At 41.5% G+C, this 22,744-nt stretch overlaps 1 protein-coding gene across 2 annotated transcripts in view; it reads right to left on the bottom strand.

Annotated features, from left to right (window-relative positions):
- IntS2 (integrator complex subunit 2) overlaps positions 1–22,744 on the bottom strand; it is a 213,099-nt gene that overhangs the window by 26,576 nt on the left and 163,779 nt on the right. For both annotated transcript variants that reach the window (XM_068383054.1, XM_068383055.1), the window contains exons 15-18: positions 2,469–2,646; positions 2,024–2,279; positions 1,578–1,685; positions 1,104–1,323 (exon numbers count right to left, since the gene is read on the bottom strand). In XM_068383054.1, the coding sequence (XP_068239155.1) occupies positions 1,104–1,323; positions 1,578–1,685; positions 2,024–2,279; positions 2,469–2,646 (762 nt within the window). The remainder of the gene's footprint in view (positions 1–1,103; positions 1,324–1,577; positions 1,686–2,023; positions 2,280–2,468; positions 2,647–22,744) is intronic.

Below are 22,744 nucleotides of genomic sequence, written 5' to 3'. Positions count from 1 at the left end.
ATCGTTCAAAAATACAAATGATGCTACACCGATAAATACAAAACTTCCTTACATTGGCAAATACACAGTACAACCAATGAAATAATGATAATTTGGTCTTCTGGTCATTAACACTTGACAACAACTCTTAAAATTTCAAATCACTTGTAATCACTTTGAAGGTAATAGGTTGGCCACGGCACCAGCCACCCGTTGAGAGACTACCGCTAGAGAGTCATGGGGTACTTTGACTGGCCAGACAGTACTTCATTGGATCCTTCTCTCTGGTTACGGTTCACTTTCCCTTTGCCTACATATACACCGAATAGTCTGGCCTATTCTTTACAGATTCTCCTCTTTCATCATTCACCTGACAACACTGAGATTACCAAACAATTCTTCACCCAAAGGTTTAACTACTGCACTGTAATTGTCCAATGGCTACATTCCTCTTGGTAAGGGTAGAAGAGACTCTTTAGCTATGGTAAGCAGCTCTTCTAGGAGAAGTACACTCCAAAATCAAACCATTGTTCTCTAGTCTTGGGTAGTGCCATAGCCTCTGTACCATGGTCTTCCACTATCTCGGGTTAGAGTTCTCTTTCTTGAGGGTAAACTCGGCCACACTATTCTATCTCGTTTCTCTTCCTTTTGTTTCGTTAATGTTTTCATCGTTTATATAGGAAATATTTATTCAAATGTCATTGTTTTTAAAATATATTATTTTTCCAAGTTTCCTTTCCTCACAGGGCTATTTTCCCTGTTGGGGCCCCTGGGCTTGTAGCATCTTGTTTTTCCAACTAGGGTTGTAGCTTAGTAAGTAATAATAATAATAATAATAATAATAATAATAATAATAAGAATAATCTATCATTCTTTAAGAGGTAGATCAATCACTTCCTCTGATGTTCATAATTTATAGTTTGTCCTTCACATCCTTGTTTTCACCAGGCCTGTATATGAGTAAAAGGTTGCCCAGTTCTTCCACTAAGATTAACTTTAAATCTCAGAAGTGATAGGCACATAAAACCAGAAAATCAATACAACTGCAAGTCCAAAAGTCATTTAACATTCAAACTTCAAAATCAAAACATCCATAAAGGTCATACAAACTTTAACAAACATACCTGAGACCAATGTTGCAAGGGTGTTGATTGCAAGCCTGGATATGCTCAAGGTAGATGGCATTGCATTTTGTAAAGCTAGGTGAGATGTTAATTCAATAGCAAATAGCTGTTTCTCTAGATCTGGCAACTGCAACAGTTCTGGTATCCAGTTCAGCCCAATAGCTATATGCATGGAAGGCACACCTCGCACTAATGGCCCTATCAGCTCGCCATCGTATCCCTGTAAATCCGTAAATATTGAAACATAACAATTATAATAAGAGAAAAGAGCATCATAATAGTAATATAATTAATGAAATGAAAATACAAAGCTATATATAAGCAATGAAAACTTTTAAAAACATATACTTTGTTGTAAAAATGCAAGGGTAGTAAATGAATTTTCCTTGCCATCAAAGTCTTTTTCATAATATCACTACTCTCTTTAATATATAATCATATACCAAACAAATTGTAAACTACAAATCAACTTGCCTGAAAGTGAACAAGCTTAGCTAATGTTGTGTCTTTAAGGAAAGCTTGATGGATATAGGAGCAGACAGTGCTTCTAATTTCTTGAAGTGCTAATGCTCCTCCATTTTCCTAAAATAATGAAATCAATGAAAATAACTATTAGTTTCATTAACAATATCAAATGTGTTAAAAAAACAACCATTCAGTTCTACACCCTGGAAAGCTTATTCATTGCTCTTTCAAGGCCTTTTAGTAAGTCAAGATTTTTTCTAAACATTATTTTCCTTTTAATTAATGGTTTTATTTCAAATTGTTACTTTAAGATTAATTTGTAGTGCACCTAGGTTTTATTGTAGACTGAATTGACCTGACATATTGCCATGCATATGTTCTATAGACTTCCATGTCTTGAAAAACATTTAGTTATCCAATCAAATAAATATTACGGGAAACCTTTGGCCACATACTGTATCTTCCTCTTTCTTCAAACATGCTTCCAAAAGGATCTGTACAGCTGCACTTTCCTGTGTGAGTATTAGAGCCCCTTTAAGTTTTTCTCTTTCTTCATCTATGGCTTGTGGTGCCATATTGTTATTTCCACTGCCAGCACTGTGTGGTGTATTTACTAGTGGGTTATTTTGCATTTGCTGAGAGAGGAAAGTTCGAGATGATAGTAAATATACTTGTAGCATGTACATAACTAGCTGGAGAAGTGGAGCCGATCTGCAAAGTTGAATACCATGTGAGAATTTCACAGAATTAAACCTTTATGAACTTACAATATTTTAAATATACACATAAGATTATTGGTAAATCTACAACTTGACACTCTGTTAATGCAGTGTTATAAATAACAAAATTATTGCACAGCTTCAAAAATAATGTAGTGCATTTCCATAAAGAAAATCATACCTGTAAACTCTCTCGTCACACCGTAGAACATAAAGAGGATCTAGAATAATGTCATCTTCTGACAGCACTTTCCTCAATTTGCTTCCAATTTCTTTGGGTCTTAATCCTTCAACTGTCATTGCCCACAATCGACGTGGAAACAGTGAATTAAGTCGCATCCATACTTGGCGGTAAGTATCTGGTAAAAGAATTTTAATTATTCATAACAAATTGTACAAGAAAAATTAAAAAAATTATTATGATTAAATCATCCGAGCTACTGATTTACCGACTTTTAACGACAAAATTTTTTCTGTCCCTCTCTTTTCCATCTGAGCCTACCCTGTGATGGCCACAGCAACCAAATAAAAAATGAAAGCTCTCTGGCAAGAAAGGGGGAGGGGCTACACGCCCTGCGCCCTCAACAGCTGGATAACCGCTTGTTACTTTTTAACCAACTTTAATGACCGACTCCTGCTCAGTCTGAATCAATCTTTCTACATGTAATCAAAAGACCGACGTTTGTATGCCACATAGAAACAAATGCAAATTACTTTAAAGATTTGTGATTTTAATGTGTTCAAATTCTACCAGATTACACATTTAAATAATAACACTAGGTCAAAGCAGAAGAGGCCGGTGTACTGTACATGTTATACCGACAATGATCACATGAAGATTCTTCCTATAGAGTGGCCAGATGTGCATTCACCTAGGGGTCTACAGGGCTAGGGAGATAGGCAATAGAGGGGCAGAAACATTTTTCTTGTTGAAGATTGGTAAATCAGTAGCTTTGATGGTTACAGCATGATGACTACCAGCTAAGTTTCATCCAAATAATACTACAAATTTTATAAAATTTGTATTTTTCATAGCTATATAAACCCAAGTCATTTATATGGTTACTTCTAGTTTCATTTTCTACGACCAAACAATCAAACGTTCAATTCTAGAGAATTAAATACCTTGCCAGGGTGAAGTGATATGAACACCAAGTATTGCATAGTATTAAAAAAAATTCAATATATCATCAATTATATCAACAAGTACTTAACTTCAAGGAATTCTTACTTGGGTTAGGGTTGATTTCAAGTGAAGGCGTCAAGTCCAATCAAGATTACCATCTGCCTTAGTGCCCATTAAATACCCTTATAACCCAGAGAATAAATGATGCCTGAGATAAGAGCAGTTACGTGTCCCATAAGAACCTATAGTTAGATTATTTGTTGTGCAGCATGTCTAAAGACCTGTGTGTGCAATCTCTAAGGTAATGGTTCATAAAAGTGGTTTGTCTCTTCCAAACTCCAGCTTTTAAAACTTGTGCTAAAGTGGTTTTTGTGGAACGCTATGGTTGCGGCAAGACCACATACAGTATATCACGTGCTTGAGGGGGAACCCACAGAGATGCTTCCCCTGAGGATGTATAGGCTGTGACGATAGTTTCTCTCAACCAGAAAGAAATAGTGTTTCTGGATACTTTCTTTTTGGAGTGGCCAGTGCTCACAAAAAAATTGGAGATTTTAGGCCTAAAATACTGCATTCTTTTTAAATATTTACGCATTGCTCTTATGGGACATAGTAACATGTCATCCGGTTCATTCGCTACCTCTTTGTGAGACAAGATCGTGAGAGTGTCAAATCTGAGATCGTTATCAACTGGATTTTTGGTTTTGGCCAAAAATTCTGGAACAAATGACAAAGATAGTTCTCTCCACCCTCTTGAATGTGATATAAGATGAGATACAGTATAATTCGCTCACTCTCTTGGCTGAGACTAAGGCAGGGAGGAAGACAGTCTTTAAAATTAGGTCTCTGTCTAAAGCTTAATGCATACGTTTGTACGAGGCTTGTTTCAAGGCCTGTAGTATTTTAGTCACATCCCAGGAAGGGGGTTTGAGTTCTTGAGGATGGCAAGACTGCTCGAAACTCCTAATCAGATCTGAGATTTCCCAAGAGTCGGAGAGATCAAGTCCTTTCAATTTGAATACTTGGCTCAGGCCGAGCAGTAGCCTTTTACCGCAGTGACTGAAAGGGCTTTTTTGTTTCCTAAGAATACCAAAAAGTCTGCAATAAGGGGAATAGTGGGTCTGTGGAGCAATATTCCCCCTATGACATCAACCACAGAATATTTTCCACTTGGCCTGTTAAACTGCTGTGGAAGACTTTCAGATATATCCAGAAAGCTGCTTTGCAGTTGTTTCGAAAATACTTTCTTTCTTAGGAGACGCTGGATAGTCTTGAGCCGTGAAGGGGTAGGCTCTGTACTGCATTGTGGAATTATCTTACATGAGGTTGGCATAGCAGGTTTAGCTATACTGGAAGTTTTCTTGGCACTCTGTGAAAAGTTCTAGAAGGTCTGAATACCACTTTACTGTTGACCACTTTGACTTTGACTCCCTTGAATGTTCGGACTTTGTTCAATGTCTGACGAATTAGTCAGAGCAGTGGGAAAGCGTAAAACTCAAGTCTAGTCTGTCCCATGGGTGTTGAAATGCGTCTTCCATCACTGCAACTTGGTCTGGGACTGAAGAGCAATACACCACAGAGTTTGTGATTCACGTGGGTGGCGAACATGCCTAAAGACGGGGAACCACACAAAGTCACAAAACTCCTAGCCACTAGAGGAAGCAAAGACCATTCTGAAACAACTGTCGTCTCTCAATGGCTCAAATGGTCTGCTATGATGTTCCTCTTCCTGGGGATAAACCTTAATGAGAGAGAGAGAGAGATTGCCTAGGACTGTGACCACTTGATTATCTCTATTGCTACATTTCGCAGCAGCAGAGAAGCTGCGTCTCCTTGTTTGGGAATGTACGTCACCACCGTGGAGATATTGCTCATCAACACCTCGGAGTGACCTTTCAGAGTCTTTGAGAAGTGGAGTAACACTAGTTGTGTTGCTTTCATTTCCAGGAAATTTATGTGAAAGATGTAGTCCTATTCTGACCATAGATCCAAGATCTGCTCCTTTCCTACTTTACTTTTACTTACTTTGACGGCTGCTTTTCCGGTCCCATACAGCAGGGGAACCCCACTCTCTACATGGCCTCAACAAAACAGTTTGAATGAAAAGACTACAAAATAAGCACTCGGGAAGAACAAGAGAATGTTATGATTACGATCCAGGACAACATGGGAGGAATAAGTCATTTTATAGGGCCCGAAGGAGAAATCATTTTTCCAGGAACAACCGCTGGCACGGAAGGACCAGAACCACAGGGAGTTTTTGACACCATTTTTTTCACATGAAGATAATGGATTCGAATCCCAGCCAAGAAGAGAGTGACGGTTGAGCGAATATGGATTTGAACCCTAGCCAAGAAGAGACGGACGGTCGAGCGAAGATGGATTTGAACCCCAGCCAAGAAGAGACGGACGGTCGAGCGAAGAGGGATTTGAACCCCAGCCTTGAAGAGACGGACGGTCGAGCGAAGATGGATTTGAACCCCAGCCAAGAAGAGAAGGACAGCCGAGTCATTATGGTACATTTCTCTCACTGACACTCGAGCATACTCTCCTATCTTATTTCTCCTCTTCTTGTTTTGTTAAAGTTTTTATAGTATTGTTGTTACTCTTCTTAAAATATTTCTTTTTTCCTTTCCTCACTGAGCTTTTCCCTGTTGGAGCCCCTCGGCTTATAGCGTACTGCTTTTCCAACTAAGGTTTTAGCTGAGCAAGTAATAATAATAATAATAATAATAATTCGAGGATTTTGTGCCGGAGGAAGGACGCAGGTTCCTTTCATTTGAAACTTTTCTAAGTACCATAGAGGCCGCGACGTCAGAAAGATGCTGGTCGGAACGTCAAAAGATCGTCTTGGCGAAACAAAGAATTCGAGGAGATACACATAGAAAGGTGAGGAAAGATCCAGAATTCATCAACCCAACGTCGTGGGGAACGTTGAGACGGCACCTGCAACAAGGATTAGGCCTAAGTAACGCCAGTTTACACGATCATTTGTGTAACTATGAGCTGACAAGAAAACAAGGTGAGTAGTACTTTCAATTTTTCACAAGAATTGCCCCAGAGTTGGAAGATTTTTTGGATGGCCATGAGGCCTTGGAGGACATTAAAAATTCTTGGTTAAGGAAAACAATGAAATCCCAACTTCCTACATATACGTGGGGCGCACTGTATCAGCCCATGCCCATAGAGAGGGCCATGGAGAATGTGCGAACCTTGATGTCGGGTACACACACCGAACGGGAGGGAGGAAAACCCCGTTCCAAAAGACATAAGCAACAACAGCAGGCCAAGTCAACGTCGTTCTCATCAACTCAATCGTTCGGAAGCAGTCTGAGTGTCAAGAAGTAAACCTCGGGCCAAGGGGAGAAAAATAAGTCGCAAACACAGAGGAAGCTGCAGTGTTCTAGCTGCGGAAAGTGGGGTCATTACGCCCGCCAACGTAAATCGGCTAGAAGCCCGAACGCGGGAGCAACAGCAATCCCATTAGCCTTAGAAGGACCAACACCCATGGTTGGAGCACCACCCTGCTTCCCTTAACCCACGGGGGGTTTTCAGCAAGTCTTCCCATGGTGGAGACCCCCATCATTGCATCCGCTGCCCACCCAAGGACAACCCCGAGCGGTAACAGCAGCGCCAAGGACGACTCAATAGGAAGAAGACCAAAGACAGCGCCCCTGCAGCCTGATATCAAAGTTAAGTTCCCATCAGGTTATCAAAACTGTTTGATAGATACAGGGGCATTTGTTTCTCTCATTATTGAATCACACATTACAGTAAATCAAGTACAGAATGAAGTTCCTTTAATGTGTCAAGGGTTTGGAGAAAAAGAGGTTTTTATAAACAGTTTTTGTTCAGTCTTTTGAGTTAGGGGAAGAAAAGCTTATTCATGATTTCTATGTTGTCCCCGAGTTAGGCATTACGGGCATTGATATCATTTTTGCTTCCGACGCGATATGATTACTGTACTAGGATTAAATGTACTTTCATCTCCAGAGGGATTAACTGTAACTTGGAGAGATCGCATCCTACCCATTGGAGGGACAGTTGCATCAGTAGCCCCGTAATAGAACCTGTTGATAATGTTTCTGATAAGTGTGAACTTCGACTTTCCCAAGAAGTGTGTATTGAACCCTCTTCTGCTATAAATAAATGTGTGTAACAGAGAGTTTAAGAATGGAATTGGCATCCTTATGCCCCATGTAGATTTTGACACTAATTTAATACAGGACTCGGTAGTTCAAATTAGGGATAGGATAATTAAAGTGTTGTTTCATAATTTCACATCTGTACCAGTGTTACTTAGGGAAATTAAGCTAATAGTATGGGTTGAGAGGGATGTAGCTTTAGTGTTTAACGCCGCCATTAAGCAAAGTACCTCATCAGAACGCGCACGCGCTTTGAAGAATTTGGGACTTAGTTTAACACCTGACAGATATCATTTTAATGTTGCCCATTTTTTGGAAAAATATCAAGACGTATTTGTAATGGATGAGGAACCACCTGGATCTTGTGACTTTATGCCTTTTCATATAGATACAGGAGTATTGGTTCATCTTAATTTAACCAAATTAAGAGCCATTCCGCTCATTCACCTTCCCTTATTCAACAAACATGTTAATTTGTATATCTCTCACCATAGCTTGAGTTTGATGTTCTACGTAGTTGTTCTAGGTATCATGTTAGCAGTCCTGGTTGGACTTATGTTTTGTAAACATAAAATTAGTTGCCCTACCCGTCCCCGTATCAAGGGGGAAGAGGCAGCCAGATCAGATATGCTGGTGAAACCTTCTCTGGTAGTAGGTGTTTTGTTGCCCTCAGAAGCAGATGTTTTGGGGAGGACCGCCCGCCATAGTTCGCATGATGAATGCGGGGGTGTTGGGAACACTCCAGTTGTTGGGGTGATTCTAGGGGCCCCGGGCATGCCTACTCTACAGAAAGATAGTACAGGTGTCGCCCAAAGTATACCTTTGTATGTAAGTTTTGTTGTGTACACAAAGTTTTTTTTTTGTACTAGTACTGTACATTGATTTGATGTTATTTTTATTAATTCATGATACAGCTGTTTGAAGATATTTCATTATGTTTAAGAATATTATGACAATGTTTCACTATGTTTAAAGACATTAGATTATATGTCATTATAGTTATTAATGTTTGATGATGATTTTCCTTGCATATTATGGCCATGATATACCCTTTTTGTAATGTCTGTTCTTTTATAATTACTCTTTTGATGTTCAGTTGGTGGATTGTTTTATGCGATTTTTTTTTTTTTTTTGTATTTATGCCATTTTCATGTTTTGGTGATTTGTTTTGTTTTCTAGTAAAGTGTCATTGTATCAGCTGTTACTACACCTTATGTCTAATTACAGACTATGGGGAGGAGTGTGAGGTCACGTTATGTGCCACCCATCACCTCACCCTGAGTTCTTTGTGTATTTCCTAAGCTGAGTATCCTATGCTTGTACGATTTGTTTTAGTGATGAAGCTCTTTATTTCAGTTTCTGTTACTCATGTTGGTCAAGTATATATCATTGTTTTTATTACAAGTTTCTGTTTACCCATGATTATCCATATGTATTGATTTGGATTTCATTATTAGTTTTTATTTGCTCATATTTATCCATGTGTAATATTTTTTGAAGTTCTTTGCTACAGTTTTTATTTACTTATGTTTATCCCTATGTATTGTTTTCAAGTTCTTTCCTACAGTTCTTATTTACTTAATGATGTACTCACTTTTTAGTTCCCAATTTGATCTTGTGAGAAGTTGCCTAATTCAAGTTTTGTTGTAACTTAGTTTCTTTTGTGATGGTTTCGTTTGTTGATTTGAAAAATGGTTTTTCTTCTTTAGAGGATTGTGTGATCATGTATGATTAAGATTAAACTCTTCAAGAAGTCTCCTTACAGTTTTTGATGATTTTGTTCTTGTTAAGTTTTTGTTTTTTTTTTGCACACAAATTCAGCTGGGGTTTGGTTTTAACGTAGAGTTTGTAGTAATCATTTTATTTTTTATTTTTAAAAAAACCTACCACAGTTCCAGGGGAAATGAAACTTGGTGGGGGGAGTTTGTCACAGAAGGTAAGTTAAAAAAGAAAGCAAATAATAACGAGACGAATGCAGGCACAAAACTGTTGATCTGTGCCTCCAAACCTATGAATTGCTCGATCAGCGACAACTACGTGTTGCTGATCTGTCATATTGCTGAGTTATATCCTTTTCCCACAGGTCATAGCTACAGAGATGAGACAGCAAGCAGAACTGCAAATCATAGCAGAACTGGGACAGCCACCTTCTCTACCTAAACCCCAGTGGACACCTATGGTACCCCATCTGGGTCCTGCCACCCATGAGGAGAAAGTATGCTAAAAAAAATCAGAAGAATTGCAGTATAGCTCGAGAGTACCGTCCCGTTATCTGAGGCCAATCCTGGCCTTACAAACATCTTTTTTTCATAATGTAGTTTGTTTCAACTGTCTAACTTCACGCTGCATCCATCTCAGTAGCCAGACCCTAAAACTTTGTAATTTAGATGTACCCCTAAGGAGCACTTAGAAGATTTTGAACTTGAATTCAATTTGTAAATTGTGACTTTAACATTTTCAAGGTAATTAAATGCTACCATAACTGATAATTGATGTGCTCAATAATATGTGAATTAATTTTTGCTAAATACAAAAACACTGTAGAAAAAGATACAGAGTAAAATCTGTCATTATCCTCGTTTCTCATATTTTTATGTCTTAAACCAGTTACCACACGGCCACGTGACAAAAAGGTGAGCAACCCACTACTGGCGAGATGCATCTATGAACAAGAGGAATTGTGGTTCTCCTCGTCCAGCCACCAAAGGAAGTCTTTTACTATCTTCTGAGGTACTTGTAGCAGGGTTGCAGGGCGGTATAAAACCTGTGACCATTGGTTCTCCAGAGCCCACGCCACCGAGCGCAGATGCATTCTTTCCAAAGGGACAAGTTTCTCTAGCGAGGAGAGATGGCCTAGTAGCTTCTACCGAGTGGGCAGAAAGGGGTTTCCCCTTTCAGAGAGGTTGTTGCCAATACTCTGAACCTTGAGATTCTGTCGGCTGATGGAAAGGCTTTAGCTTGAACTGAGTCTATGTCCATGCCTAAAAACCTGATAGACTGCTGGGGGATGAGGCTGGACTTCTGCAGGTTCAGTTGGATCCCTAATGCCTTGCACAGATCCAGGAGTAGGTCTCTATGCCTTAACAGGAGAGCTCGAGATTCTGCTAGGACAACCCAGTCATCCAGGTATCTCAGGAGCCTGATGACCATGGCATGAGCCTAGGCTGAGACAAAGACAAGGGTAAGGATCTTGGTAAAGACTTAAAGCGCTGTTGATAGGGCGAAGTACCACACCCTGAACTGAAATACTTTGTCTCAAAAGAGAAACCTTAGGTACCTCCTCAAGGCAGGATGGGGACTTGAAAATAGGCATCTTTCACGTCTATGGTCAGAAGGTACAGTAGTCATTCTACCTCATGGCCTGGACAATGGAGATTGAGGTCTCCATTATGAACTTTGTAGAACAGAGAGGTTAAAGGGGGTCAGTTTTATGATAGGTCTCCAACGTTCCGTCAGCTTCTCTACCAGGAATAGATTGCTGAGGAAGCCTGGAGAGTTGCCTGAGACTTCTTCCACTGCTCCTTTGGCCAACAGTTTGGAGACTTCCTCTAACAAGAGTACATAGGTCTTTTGCTAATCCTTTTCGAATATTATTGTTAGATGGTCAGATTTCAAGTCAGAAGAGATGGACAGTCTATGAAGGGGTCGGCACCAAAATCCTGCCAACTTTGCCAGTAGCTTTGTAGGCATATTCCCATTGGTAGTCAGCTGGGGGACGTGCCTTCCCTAGCGTGAACTTCTGTTACCTCGTCCTTTTCGTTCAGAGGGATGTCCTCTCTGACGAAAGGTGGATCTAGGGTTCTGCTTCCTGGGCTGCTGTGCGTCCACTGGAGGGAGAAGTCGTCTTTGTTGAGGAACTAGTTTAAAAAGCAAATTCCTACATTGTTTCTGAGGAGTAGGCCGTCTATGTGTCACTACTCTACTTAACATAAGACTAACCTCTCTACCTTTTCAATTGCCTTTGCCACATCCTGGGACGGGAAAAGGGAGGGGGAGTTTACTATCTCTGAATTCCTAAAGGCTAATGGCCTCTCTAGGGAACAGCTGCCTAGAGCATCTGGCTAAGACAGCGTCACACCTTTTTAGAATGCAATTTTTCCAAAGGAAGATGTTCTAGTTGGTAGTAGGACACCAGCCACCTGTTGAGATACTACCGCTAGAGTTATGGGATCCTTTGACTGGCCAGACAGTACTATATCGGATCCTTCTCTCTGGTTACGGTTCTTTCCCTTTGCCTACACATACACCGAACAGTCTGGCCTATTCTTTACAGATTCTCCTGACAACTCTGAGATTACCAAACAATTCTTCTTCACCCAAGGGGTTAACTACTGCATTGTAATTGTTCAGTGGCTTCTTTCCTCTTGGCAAGGGTAGAGGAGACTCTTTAGCTATGGTAAGCAGCTCTTCTAAAAGAAGGACACTCCAAAATCAAACCATTGTTCTCTAGTCATAGGTAGTGCCATAGCCTCTGTACCATGGTCTTCCACTGTCTTGGGTTAGAGTTCTCTTGCTTGAGGGTACACTCTGGCACGCTATTCTATCTGATTTCTCATCCTCTTATTTTGTTAAAATTTTCATAGTTCATATAGAAACTATTTATTTCATTTTTGTTACTGTTCCTAAATTATTTCATTTTCCTCGTTTCCTTTCCTCACTGGGCTATTTTCTTGTTGGAGCCCCTGGGCTTATAGCATACTGCTTTTCCAACTAGGGTTGTAGCTTAGCAAGTAACAATAATAATAATAATAGAGAAACTCTATGGCCTTGGCACCAGATCCAAATAAATCCTCAAATTGTCCACAAACATGTTCGTTCTTCTGGTTCTGTGATACCAAAAAAGCGGGACACTGCTCAAGACCAGTAGGCTATCCATGAGCAGGCTTGAATTGCTGACATAGCTGCAAACTCCGTTAGCCAGCTTGGCCCCGACACTGCGGAGAAGACAGAAGGTAGTCTTTCAGCTGGTGCTCATGGGACTAGATTAGCCATATCAGCATCAATGGGAAGTAGATTCTGAAAAGCGCCGGAGTGTACGCAAAAACATCTCTAGCATGACAAAGGTAATGGTGGGAGCTTCGAAAATCTACTGGCTTTCAGCGAGTTTTCTGATGCAGAGACTTAAGTATTCAGAAAGTCTAGTGTATCCTTAGTCTGATTAGAAAGCACCACATCAAACATGTGTCTGGGGCTTTGAGACTGTGGAAAGAGAGTTGATAGCACAATATATATTAACAGTCTGCGTAAGAGGAGGCTCATCCAATTCATCAAAACGATGGATGAGTCTCATAATCTTAATAAAATGTGAGGCTTCTCAGATAGACACTGGGGCCTTAAGGGGGGTACATCAGCAGAGCTAGTATTTGCACGTGCATTGAGGCTCTTCCGCGAGTCCTTAATAATTATAATGTCATGATTCATAATTTGGTTGTTATGTTTATAAGGTTGTTGAGTTCTTAACTTTTCCTCAGACGTCCTTCCTTTCTCTTGACTCATTCCTATTATGATGGGAATAGGAGGCGGAGAAGGAGAGGAACGAGTCCAGTTCATTTCTGTTTTAAGAACGTTCGCCTCTAGCAATTGAGTGCACAAGAGGGAGGAATTGAAGTCTACCTCAGAGCGAGAGAAAGACTTCTCAGCTCCCTCATCTAGAATGCCTACAGTGTGGACCACGTCTACATTGTCTGTCATTAGTTACTTCATCTGTGTCAGATGGGGGAGTGACTTTTTTTTTGGGGGGGAATGTTCCATGCTCCTTATCTACATTCTGTACCTGGAAAGAAATAGTTGAAATATAGTGGTGTTACAAAATGTGTAGAATTATCATCATGAACATTAGGCCAGGCGGTAGAGTGTGGTTTGTCCTGATGATTAATAGGTTTGTTATCAGCGTAAGACACAAGCTTGTTATTAGCGTATGTCAAGGTTTTATTATAATGTTTCTTAGCCAAAAGTTTATAAAACTCCAGGGGAACTTTGAAGTAATGTGGAGATAATCTACCACGCCTTCTGGAATGTGGAGGGTGTATAGGCATACAGTAAAACTAACTCTGGCATAATTATGTCACGGAGGAATAGTCTCACGCATCAAAATTGCAGTGTGTTTAGTGACATCATGATGCTGAGGAGGGACAACTTATTTAGACCTGTCGGGCTCCTCAAGACAGGAGTTACCTCACGTGTTGAGATGGTGGCATGTACAGTGATGTCATTATATTTAGATACTGTACAGCGGTGCATTCAGACTTGTTATTCTGAACATTCAGCCAAGCTGAATTATCAATAGCTGAAATTCTTTGCAAAGCAGGATTTGTTATACTTGACTTTACAACATTATTAGGCTTGGAAGGAGAAACTTGTTTAGACCATGTAGGCATTGCCAAGTTTTATGCAGGGGTGACACAGCCGAAGCGGTCTGACCACTCTCATAATAAAGAGATGACAAGACTACTGAAGCATCCTAAGAACTCTTCTGAGGAGACCTCTGCAGAGGACCCTTAGGCATACGAGGCAGGCCTTGTTCGTTATTTTGAGCTGGAGACTGGTAATAAGGGTCTTTCAGTAAGGCTGCTCCTTTATGGGCGGGGAAACGACAGGTTCTACTCCAAGGTTCCGACGGTAACGCGAAGATAATTTCACTGCTAATTGGAGACACCTCTAAATGGGGGAACATATCTACATGATCTGATAATCTCCACTCAATGCACTTATTGGGGGCAGAGGGAGATCTACCCATAACTGAATAATCTGGGATAGATGGAACATCTAAAGCAGGCCCAACCTATGGCGCATGCGCCAACAGTGGCGCATTGTACGATCACAAGTGGCGCACCATACCCCAGAGATAATAAAAGAAAAACATGCCTGCTCATAAAATAAAAAAGCTTAATTATGATCATATATTTTAATTAGTACTTTCAAGAATAACTAACAAATATTATCAATGCAAATTCAAAGTGTCAATGAAGTAAGTACAGTTTACTTTGTATTCATGTTAAATCCTTTCCTTTACCACTGCTATATATATACATACATATATATATATATATATATATATATATATATATATATATATATATATATATATATCTATATCTATATCTATATCTATAGCTATATCTCTATCTATCTATCTATCTATCTATCTATCTATATATATATATATATATATATATATATATATCTATCTATCTATCTATCTATATATATATATATATATATATATATATATATCAAATGACATGTATACTGTAACCCACAAATATGTCCTAATTACCAAACTTGAAGGATTGAAAGGGGGTTAAAATGTGTGTGGCGCATCTGAATTAGAAGTGGAAAAAATTGGTGCATGGGAAACAAAAAGGTTGGCCACTCCTGATCTAAAGGATCCAGCTCCAGAAGCACAGCAGCCATTCCCAGGGGATCTGCAATAAGAATTGGTTCATGCTCATATTGTACATTTTATCACTAGGTGATAAAATATTAACAAAATTATGGCCATTGTCATCTATGACTAAAGCTACAGTGGGCTCCTGACACGGACCTGGAAGGGGGATAATGTTAGCTACAGTACCAATCTCACTTTTCTTGTCATTTCTGACAAAAGATGAAGAAGGGGATCGATCTCTCTTAGAGTGTTTCTTGTGGCGAAAACAATATCTCTCCCACCGGGAGGATGACCACTCCCTACAGTAATCACATGGTGATTCCACAGAACACCATTTACCCCTACATAAAAGACAAACTGGTTGTGGATCTACTTCTACCAGGCTAAGAAATGTACCACAGGGGTGACCATCTCGGCCAGAGCAGGTATACATTGAATTAAACATAATCATCATAAGGCACATACTCGTAATCTTACAAATAATGTTAGCACATAAGTGACAGTGAATGTCAAAGACATAAGAGATACAAGCTTTATTAGGGTATGGTACGGGCGATGCAGATGTCCGATTGAAGAGAGGAAGAAGGCACGTCCGACCTCCTTCACGACCAGAAAAGTTGTGAGGAAGCCCTTTGAACAAGTATTATGTATCATGCACAGCAGTTTCCTAGCAATGAAGAATGATGCAATCAAACCAATTTCTCTTGATTGTCTGATCATAGAAAACAAAACTAAAAGTAATCATATAAATGATTCAGAAGTTTCTATCTGTGTAGGAATAAATTAATTATTTGTAAAGACGCAAATAAAGCCAAACGAAATAAATAAAACCTACCAAAAAAGCTCTTCAATCTAAAATTAACAATGCGCCATACAAGTTGCACATCAAGAGCAACAAACCAAAAATGACAAATTCGGAGATAATTTGTATTTTTCCCTAATACAAACCCGTACCTATCCATATTGGATATTACTTTCGGTGGAGCTGGAAGGCAGTCATTAGATTTAAAGTGCGAGGTGGCAACCCTACCTAACCACTAATAATGGGTAGGTAGGGGGTGGTTGGGGGCTACCTAGCCACCTATATCTACTCATGGTTCAATAAACCACGTCACATTTTGCTTGCAGGCAGGACTTACTGAGGGACAGGTGATGGCAGGCCAATTTATATATATAGCTAAAGGTTTGTATCAGTATGTCCTCAAGTAATTACCCAATGTTACAGCCTTGATTATAAAGCGGCAGGTTCCCAGTTGGAGGGTTTGAACCTGAGGTTCAAGCTCCCAAGAACAAAATAGAATATAACTTGTTTTCTCACCGTGAGCGAGACATTGAGGGAGACCCATAGGGTGCGTTTCTCTTTTGGTCGAGTGTCACACGCGAAAGACCTATCTTCGGGATCAGGGTAAGATCTGCAGTTTAGAGCCACCCATCCCGTACAAGGCTGTAATACCCCACTACGGGTAATCGGTTTAAACTCTATGGAGAGCAATGATTGGAGGAGATGCTTGATGGATGCGCAAGGGTCTTCCGTTGCCTAAGCCTAAGAGCGCGATTCCCTTCGTAGGCAATTTTTGAGTGCATGACTAGAATAGCACTCTTGAGAAGAGGAAAACAACAGACTTCACTTGACTTTCACCATGGAGTATCTAGTTGTAAAGGATGTTCATAATGGGTTCTCTTAGAGTTGTAGATGTGCCACTGTATGTGACCTGACTTTTCGGTAAGACTCGTAAGTTAGACCGAAGCTCTTGTCGAGTCCCTTAATGAGACAAGTCTGACTATAAGTCTACACGGAAGTGGGGAGAAGCCCTCTATTCCTTTCCTGAAGAAAATTGCTCGCAAAAGGGAATCGAACAGGAAACGGCAGTCCTTCTGCAAAAAGATCACTGCTTGTCATTGATAATTCACTCCGCTTCCCGAAGGAAGACCTCTAAAACAAAAGCTGTAGGAGGAATACTCCTGCAGAAGGGGTGGAGTCTATAAAATCCAAACCCGCGGACAGGATACCCTGAAGGGGAGACCACGTAGGAGCAGGAAGTGTTTTCCTGCAAACGGAAAACCGATGAACTACTGTCATTCCCCCACTTCTTTCCCGAAGAAAGAAGGATTCTTCTAGGGGATCAAGACGGTATCATTCATGCTCTGATCATAGTCCTATGGACATATGGTCCTGCATGTGGCCTCCACACCTTTTCTTTGATGCCTCTATAGGAAGCGTCAAATCCAGAAGAACGAGGAGATCTACTCCTTGGGAGAGATTCTTGTAAGGTAGTCTTTTAACTAGGACCGTTACTTGCTCAGGTCTTGTAGAGGACCAAGAGATGGATAATCACTAGTGCCAAAAGACCTGGCACCAGGCTAGTTCTTCTGGGGTCGCACTCGATGGGGACTAATGTGGTCTTGTCGGACCAGCGGAAGTTTCTACAGGGTAATGACACAGTCTACGGATATCCGTATAGGATATAACCTTCGTGTCATTCCTTCGATTACTCGAATTATAGATCGAGGTAAATGGAAGGCGATGTCTTGCAGGAATTCAAGACTTTACAATTAGTCAGTAGGCCAAGGTCTTCCAGATAAAGGCCAATCCTATATAGGAAGCTAACTGCTTGATCGCAAAACCTTTCCTCGCGTGACAAGGTTTAAAGGTTAAGCCTGTCTCACGAGGATAGACTAAAAGTAGAGACTTCTAACCGACAAAGCATGGCTATATCCCGGCGTCCTATGAGAACGGATGTTCCAATCGTGAGGAAGAAGATAGACTGCTTACCTTTTTCAAGAGGACAATGGAAGATGCAAGATAGCATCCTTTATGCTAAGTCTGGACTTTCTTTCCTTGACGAAAAAGACATGAGCCGATTATTTTGAGCTCGAGGGAGGGGTTCTCTTATGAAAAAGGAATAAATTCCTAAGGAGAAACTCTGGTTACGAGAGAAAGTCATCATCCGACTTCATGAAGAAGCCTGAGTTTCATGAAGTGTAGATAAAGGCTGTTTCCCCAAAAAAGAAGCAGATGGAGGTTGAATGTGTTTCCACTAAGCTCTGAGGGTATAAGGGCCAACAGAGATTGGGAGAGCACAGATTTTCAATAACCTCCATTATTCATGTCAGGCACCCATCTAGGGCTGACCCGAATCATAGCAAGAAAATATCTATGGCTGTCGATTAGACAGCACTGAATTTCGTTCTCTAAGAGAGAGAGAATAGTGGTTAACTGAAGAGGTTGTGTCTCCAGCTAGAGGGTGGGGGGGGGGGAAGGGAGAAAAACAGATTAAAAGAATCTGCCTCCCTTATCACATTCGAGATCCGATTTGCTTCAGGAGACAGCCTAACTATCGTAGCTCCTATTCAAGCAAATCGTGATAGCAAGTGTAGAAAGCTTGTGCATGACTAGATCGTGATCGTAGGCATCTAGCTCGTGATCGTGACAATGTATGATCATGAGCGTTTAGCTTATGATCATGAGCATTTAGTTCATAATTATGAGGGTCAGGTCGTATTTACTGTCTGGCTTATGCGTGCCCGTTATCGTGAGCGTCTTGCTCGTGCTCGCGATTGCGAGCGTTGATCTTGTGATTGTGAACTTATATCTCTTGATATGAGCTTTTAGTTCTTGATCGAGAGCATCTAGCCTGGAATACGGGCTCATCGCTCGTGATCATCTGGCTCGCGATTGCCTCGTTCGTGATAAAGAGTGTAGCTCGTGATCTTTACCACAAGATACTCACGATCGTCTCGTTCGTGATAACGAGTGTGTAGCTCGCGATCTTTACCACAAGATGCTTGTAATAATGATAACGAGAGTCTTGCTCGTGAATGTGAGAGTAACTCATGATTGAGAGAGTGAGAGAGAGCATCGTGACCACGATCACAGTCATAAGCGTCTCGCTCGCGACTGCGAGCGTGTAACTCACGATCGCGAACGCGAGAAAGGTCGAGAGCATCTCTGACGTGATCATGAGTGTCTAGATCGTGATCACAGCCACAAGATGCTCGTGATCGCAATCACGAGCGTCGTGCTTGAGCATGTAACTCATGATCGTGGGCGTGAGCGTCCAGGTACTGCTCACGAGCGTTTAGCTCGTGAACGTAACCACAAGACACTAGAGATCACGGTCACAAGCATCGTGCTTGCGGTTATGAGAATGTGTAACTCATGCTCATAAGCGTGAGCGCGATCAGGAGCATCAATGTGTAACTCATGCTCATGAGCATGAGCGCAATCGGGAGCATCTCACTTGCGATCAAATAAACGTTCTCAAGGGTTGTAGAGATTGAAGTCATAATCATGGTCATGAGTCTCGCTTGTGACCGTGTAACTCACGCTCGTGCTCACGAGTGTCTCACTCGTGATCGCAAGCGTCCTCTAAAATTGAGAGGAGACGAGTGTCACAATCATGGTCACGAGCGTCTCGCTTGTGACCGAGAGTGTAACTCACGATAGGGAGCGTGACCACGATCATGAGTGTCTCGCTTGCGATCACGAGTATATAGCTAGTGATCGTGGGCGTCCTCAAGGGTTGAGGAAAGACTAGTGTCGTAATCGTGGTCCGGAGCGTCTCACTCGCAATCGTGAGCGTGTAGCTCGCAATCGTGTAGCTCATCATCGTGAGCGTGTAGCTCATCATCGTAAGCGTGTAGCTCATCATCGTGAGCGTGTAGCTCATCATCGTGAGCGTGTAGCTCATCATCATGAGCGTGAGCGCTAACATGAGCGGAGACCACGATCGGCATGAGCTCATGACCGTGAGTGTATAAGCGCAAACATGCATAAAGGTAGTGTAAAGACTCTCCCTTGGAAGGGGAATATCTTACACCTGGAGGCAAACCTCCGAGTAGCACTCTGTTGCCCTTCAATGAGTTTTATCTCAAATGAAGGTTAAAAAGTGTCGCTAGAGAAAAAGCCAAGGCTTAATTCTGAGTTGCTCCCGAAGGGATTTCCCTAACGGGAATTCTGCCGGAGTAATCCACCGAAGGGGCAACCAAACAGGAGTTCGTCTTCAAAATGAAGAACGATGAGATCGTGATAACCTACAATCCTGTGATCGGTGCCATCTCTGTGGTGATCATTGATTGTCACAAAAGATGCCCTAATGGGTGTCAACATCTGATTGTCTTGAATGACAATCTGACAGACCAGGAAGAAGAGGTGATGAGTCTCGCCCCTACGATCATTAGACAGCAGGAAAATCCGTCGATCAGGTGATTGTCGAGCAAGCCATGAGTTGATGATCATCCTTGATCTCGCAATCCTCAACAGGCGGAGCGGCATACGCAGGCTGAAACATTGCCTGTTGCGAGAGAAAAAAATTGCAGAATGTTGGGAGACGACGAGATCGCCAGAAAGCACGAAGAAGGGTGAACAGGAGGTAGATCTAGTCGACAGCTAAGAAGTCAGCCGCAGTTACAGCCACCGACTTCGTAACCCGAAGTCATCATGAAGCGCTGAGGAAAAAATAAAGAGAATTAAAAATTCCTCCCCTCCGAGGGGGAAGAAAAGACCCCTTCGAGGAATCGCCAACCCTGAGAAATCCTTCCGATAACTCGCAGAACAAACATCGACATCTGAAACCGCCACACTACTCTGGAAAGGAGCGTCATGAAAACACGAGTCATATCTGTAAAGAAAAGAATGAGCGTAAAGCAAGGGTAGTGTTATTAAATTATTATTATTAAAAGAAGGAGTTTTACCAGCCCAATGAGTCAAGCTTGACTCTCACAGGGCTGGCCCGAAAAAAAATCGGGATATAAAGAAATATAAGATTATCAAAAATTTAATTGATAAGGAAAAAAAATAAATAAATGAAAAAAGAATTATATATATGTATATACAGTATATACTTATAATCTTTAAATATTCTAAATATGGGTGAATAGATGGATGAATAAATATATATATATATGAAATCTGAGTGATGAAAATAATTAACAATATATGAAATCTGAGTGATGAAAATAATTAACAATATATTAAATCTATGTAATTTAAAATTAATTAGTAAAAAAAACTTAGGTAAAAATTTAGATTCTATCAATAATACGTGAATTCCTTAAAAAGGTTAAAATTCTAGTGGTAAATGGCTAAGCCTTGAAGGGAGAGAGAGGAGACGTCCAATCTCTACCAGCCTAAAAAGTAAAAAGTGACGTGGTTCATTGAACCGCAAGTAGATATAGATGGCTGGGTAGCCCCCAACCACCCCCTTACCTACCCAATATTAGTGGTTAGGTAGGGTTGCCAAATCGCACTTTAAATCTAATGGCTGCCTTCCAGTCCCCCGAAAGTAATATCCAATATAAATAGCGAAAGGTTTGTTACTTAGGGAACAAATAGCACTTACAGTAAATTATTGGAAGAATAGATCTCCAAATTACAGTAAAAGTAATAGCAACATGACAAATTCGAGGATAATTTGTATTTTTCCTAACCATACAAACCTTAGCTATTTACAAAGGGTTTACTTTTAGTGCAGCTGAAATGACGAGCCAATAGTTTTAACGAGGGTTAATTACCCCCGCGCTAGTTAGCGGGGGGTGGGGAAGGGTAGCTTGCTACCCCTCCCCCCTCCACACACCGGTGACTTGCTTCACCTCACTTAGAGGTAGGACTTGACTTGGGGGTCAGGGATGGCGGGCACATATGTGTAAATAGCTAAGGTTTGTATGGTTAGGAAAAATACAAATTATCTTCGAATTTGTCATTTGTTCCGTAACCGAAATACAAACCACGCTATTTACAAAGGGTGACTTACCCCTTAGGAAGGGTGGAAAGTCCCCAGCCTTACTGACTTCGGCTTGCCCGGGGGCTCGATCCCTCAGTGAGCAGCACTAGAGAGAGGGAGCCCCTGTACCTCACAAGGTCCTAGCATCGCTAGGAACGAGTGGCCTACATAAGCAGTGTGAGGAGGAGAGTGTGACTCGTCCTATGAAGTTGACCTTGAGACCTTCAGATAGGAATTCTAGGATAGGACGTTCCCCATACCACCTCGTCAGGGTATGGGAGACGCAACAGTATTAAGCTTAATACTAAGAGCACAAAGAAGCATGGGTTACCTGCAGAGGTCGAGGTCAGCTATGCGAGGACCAGGATGCTGCTTCCCCAAGAGAGGGGAGAATGAAGAAAGAAGTAAGGGTCAGACATACTCTTTCATTCACGCAGACTAAGACCGGGTAACAACGCCCTCAACCTACTGCTACTTGTCCAAAAAGGAGCCTGAGGTTAGACCAGCTGTTGTGCAGCCACCACAGGGCCGATAGAAAACGTATAGAGGCTCCTGTGGGTCACGTCTTGCAGGTAGTGGGCTGTGAAGGTCGTTTGACGCTTCCAGACCCCAGCTTGAAGTACCTGCGTCACAGAGAAGTTTCTCTTAAAGGCCAGGGATGTAGCAATACCCCTGACATCGTGGGCCCGAGGGCGACGTGACGGAGGAGGGTCAGGATTCAGGGCATGGTAGATAACCCTTCGAATTCAAGCTGAGATGGTGTTCCTGGTGACCCTCCTCTTTGTCCTGCCTGTGCTCACAAACAAAGCTCGCACATGAGGACGGACTGCAGCCGTTCTCTTCAAGTAGTGCCTCAGACACCTCACTGGACATAGTAGCAGCTGGTCTGGGTCGTTTGTTACAGAACGGAGACTCGCGATCATGAAAGAGTCGAACCGAGGATCCGGCACTCCAGGATTCTGAGTCTTGGCCACAAACTCAGGGACGAACCTGAACGTTACCTCCCCCCATCCCCTTGAATGGGCGATGTCATACGAGAGACCATGAAGTTCACTAACTCGCTTGGCTGAGGCCAAG

The sequence above is a fragment of the Palaemon carinicauda genome, chromosome 11 (assembly GCF_036898095.1).
Source record: "Palaemon carinicauda isolate YSFRI2023 chromosome 11, ASM3689809v2, whole genome shotgun sequence".
In the NCBI taxonomy this organism is placed as follows: Eukaryota; Metazoa; Arthropoda; class Malacostraca; order Decapoda; family Palaemonidae; genus Palaemon; species Palaemon carinicauda.
Note: the sequence above shows the minus strand (reverse complement) of the source record. Positions and strands in the feature narration are given on the sequence as shown.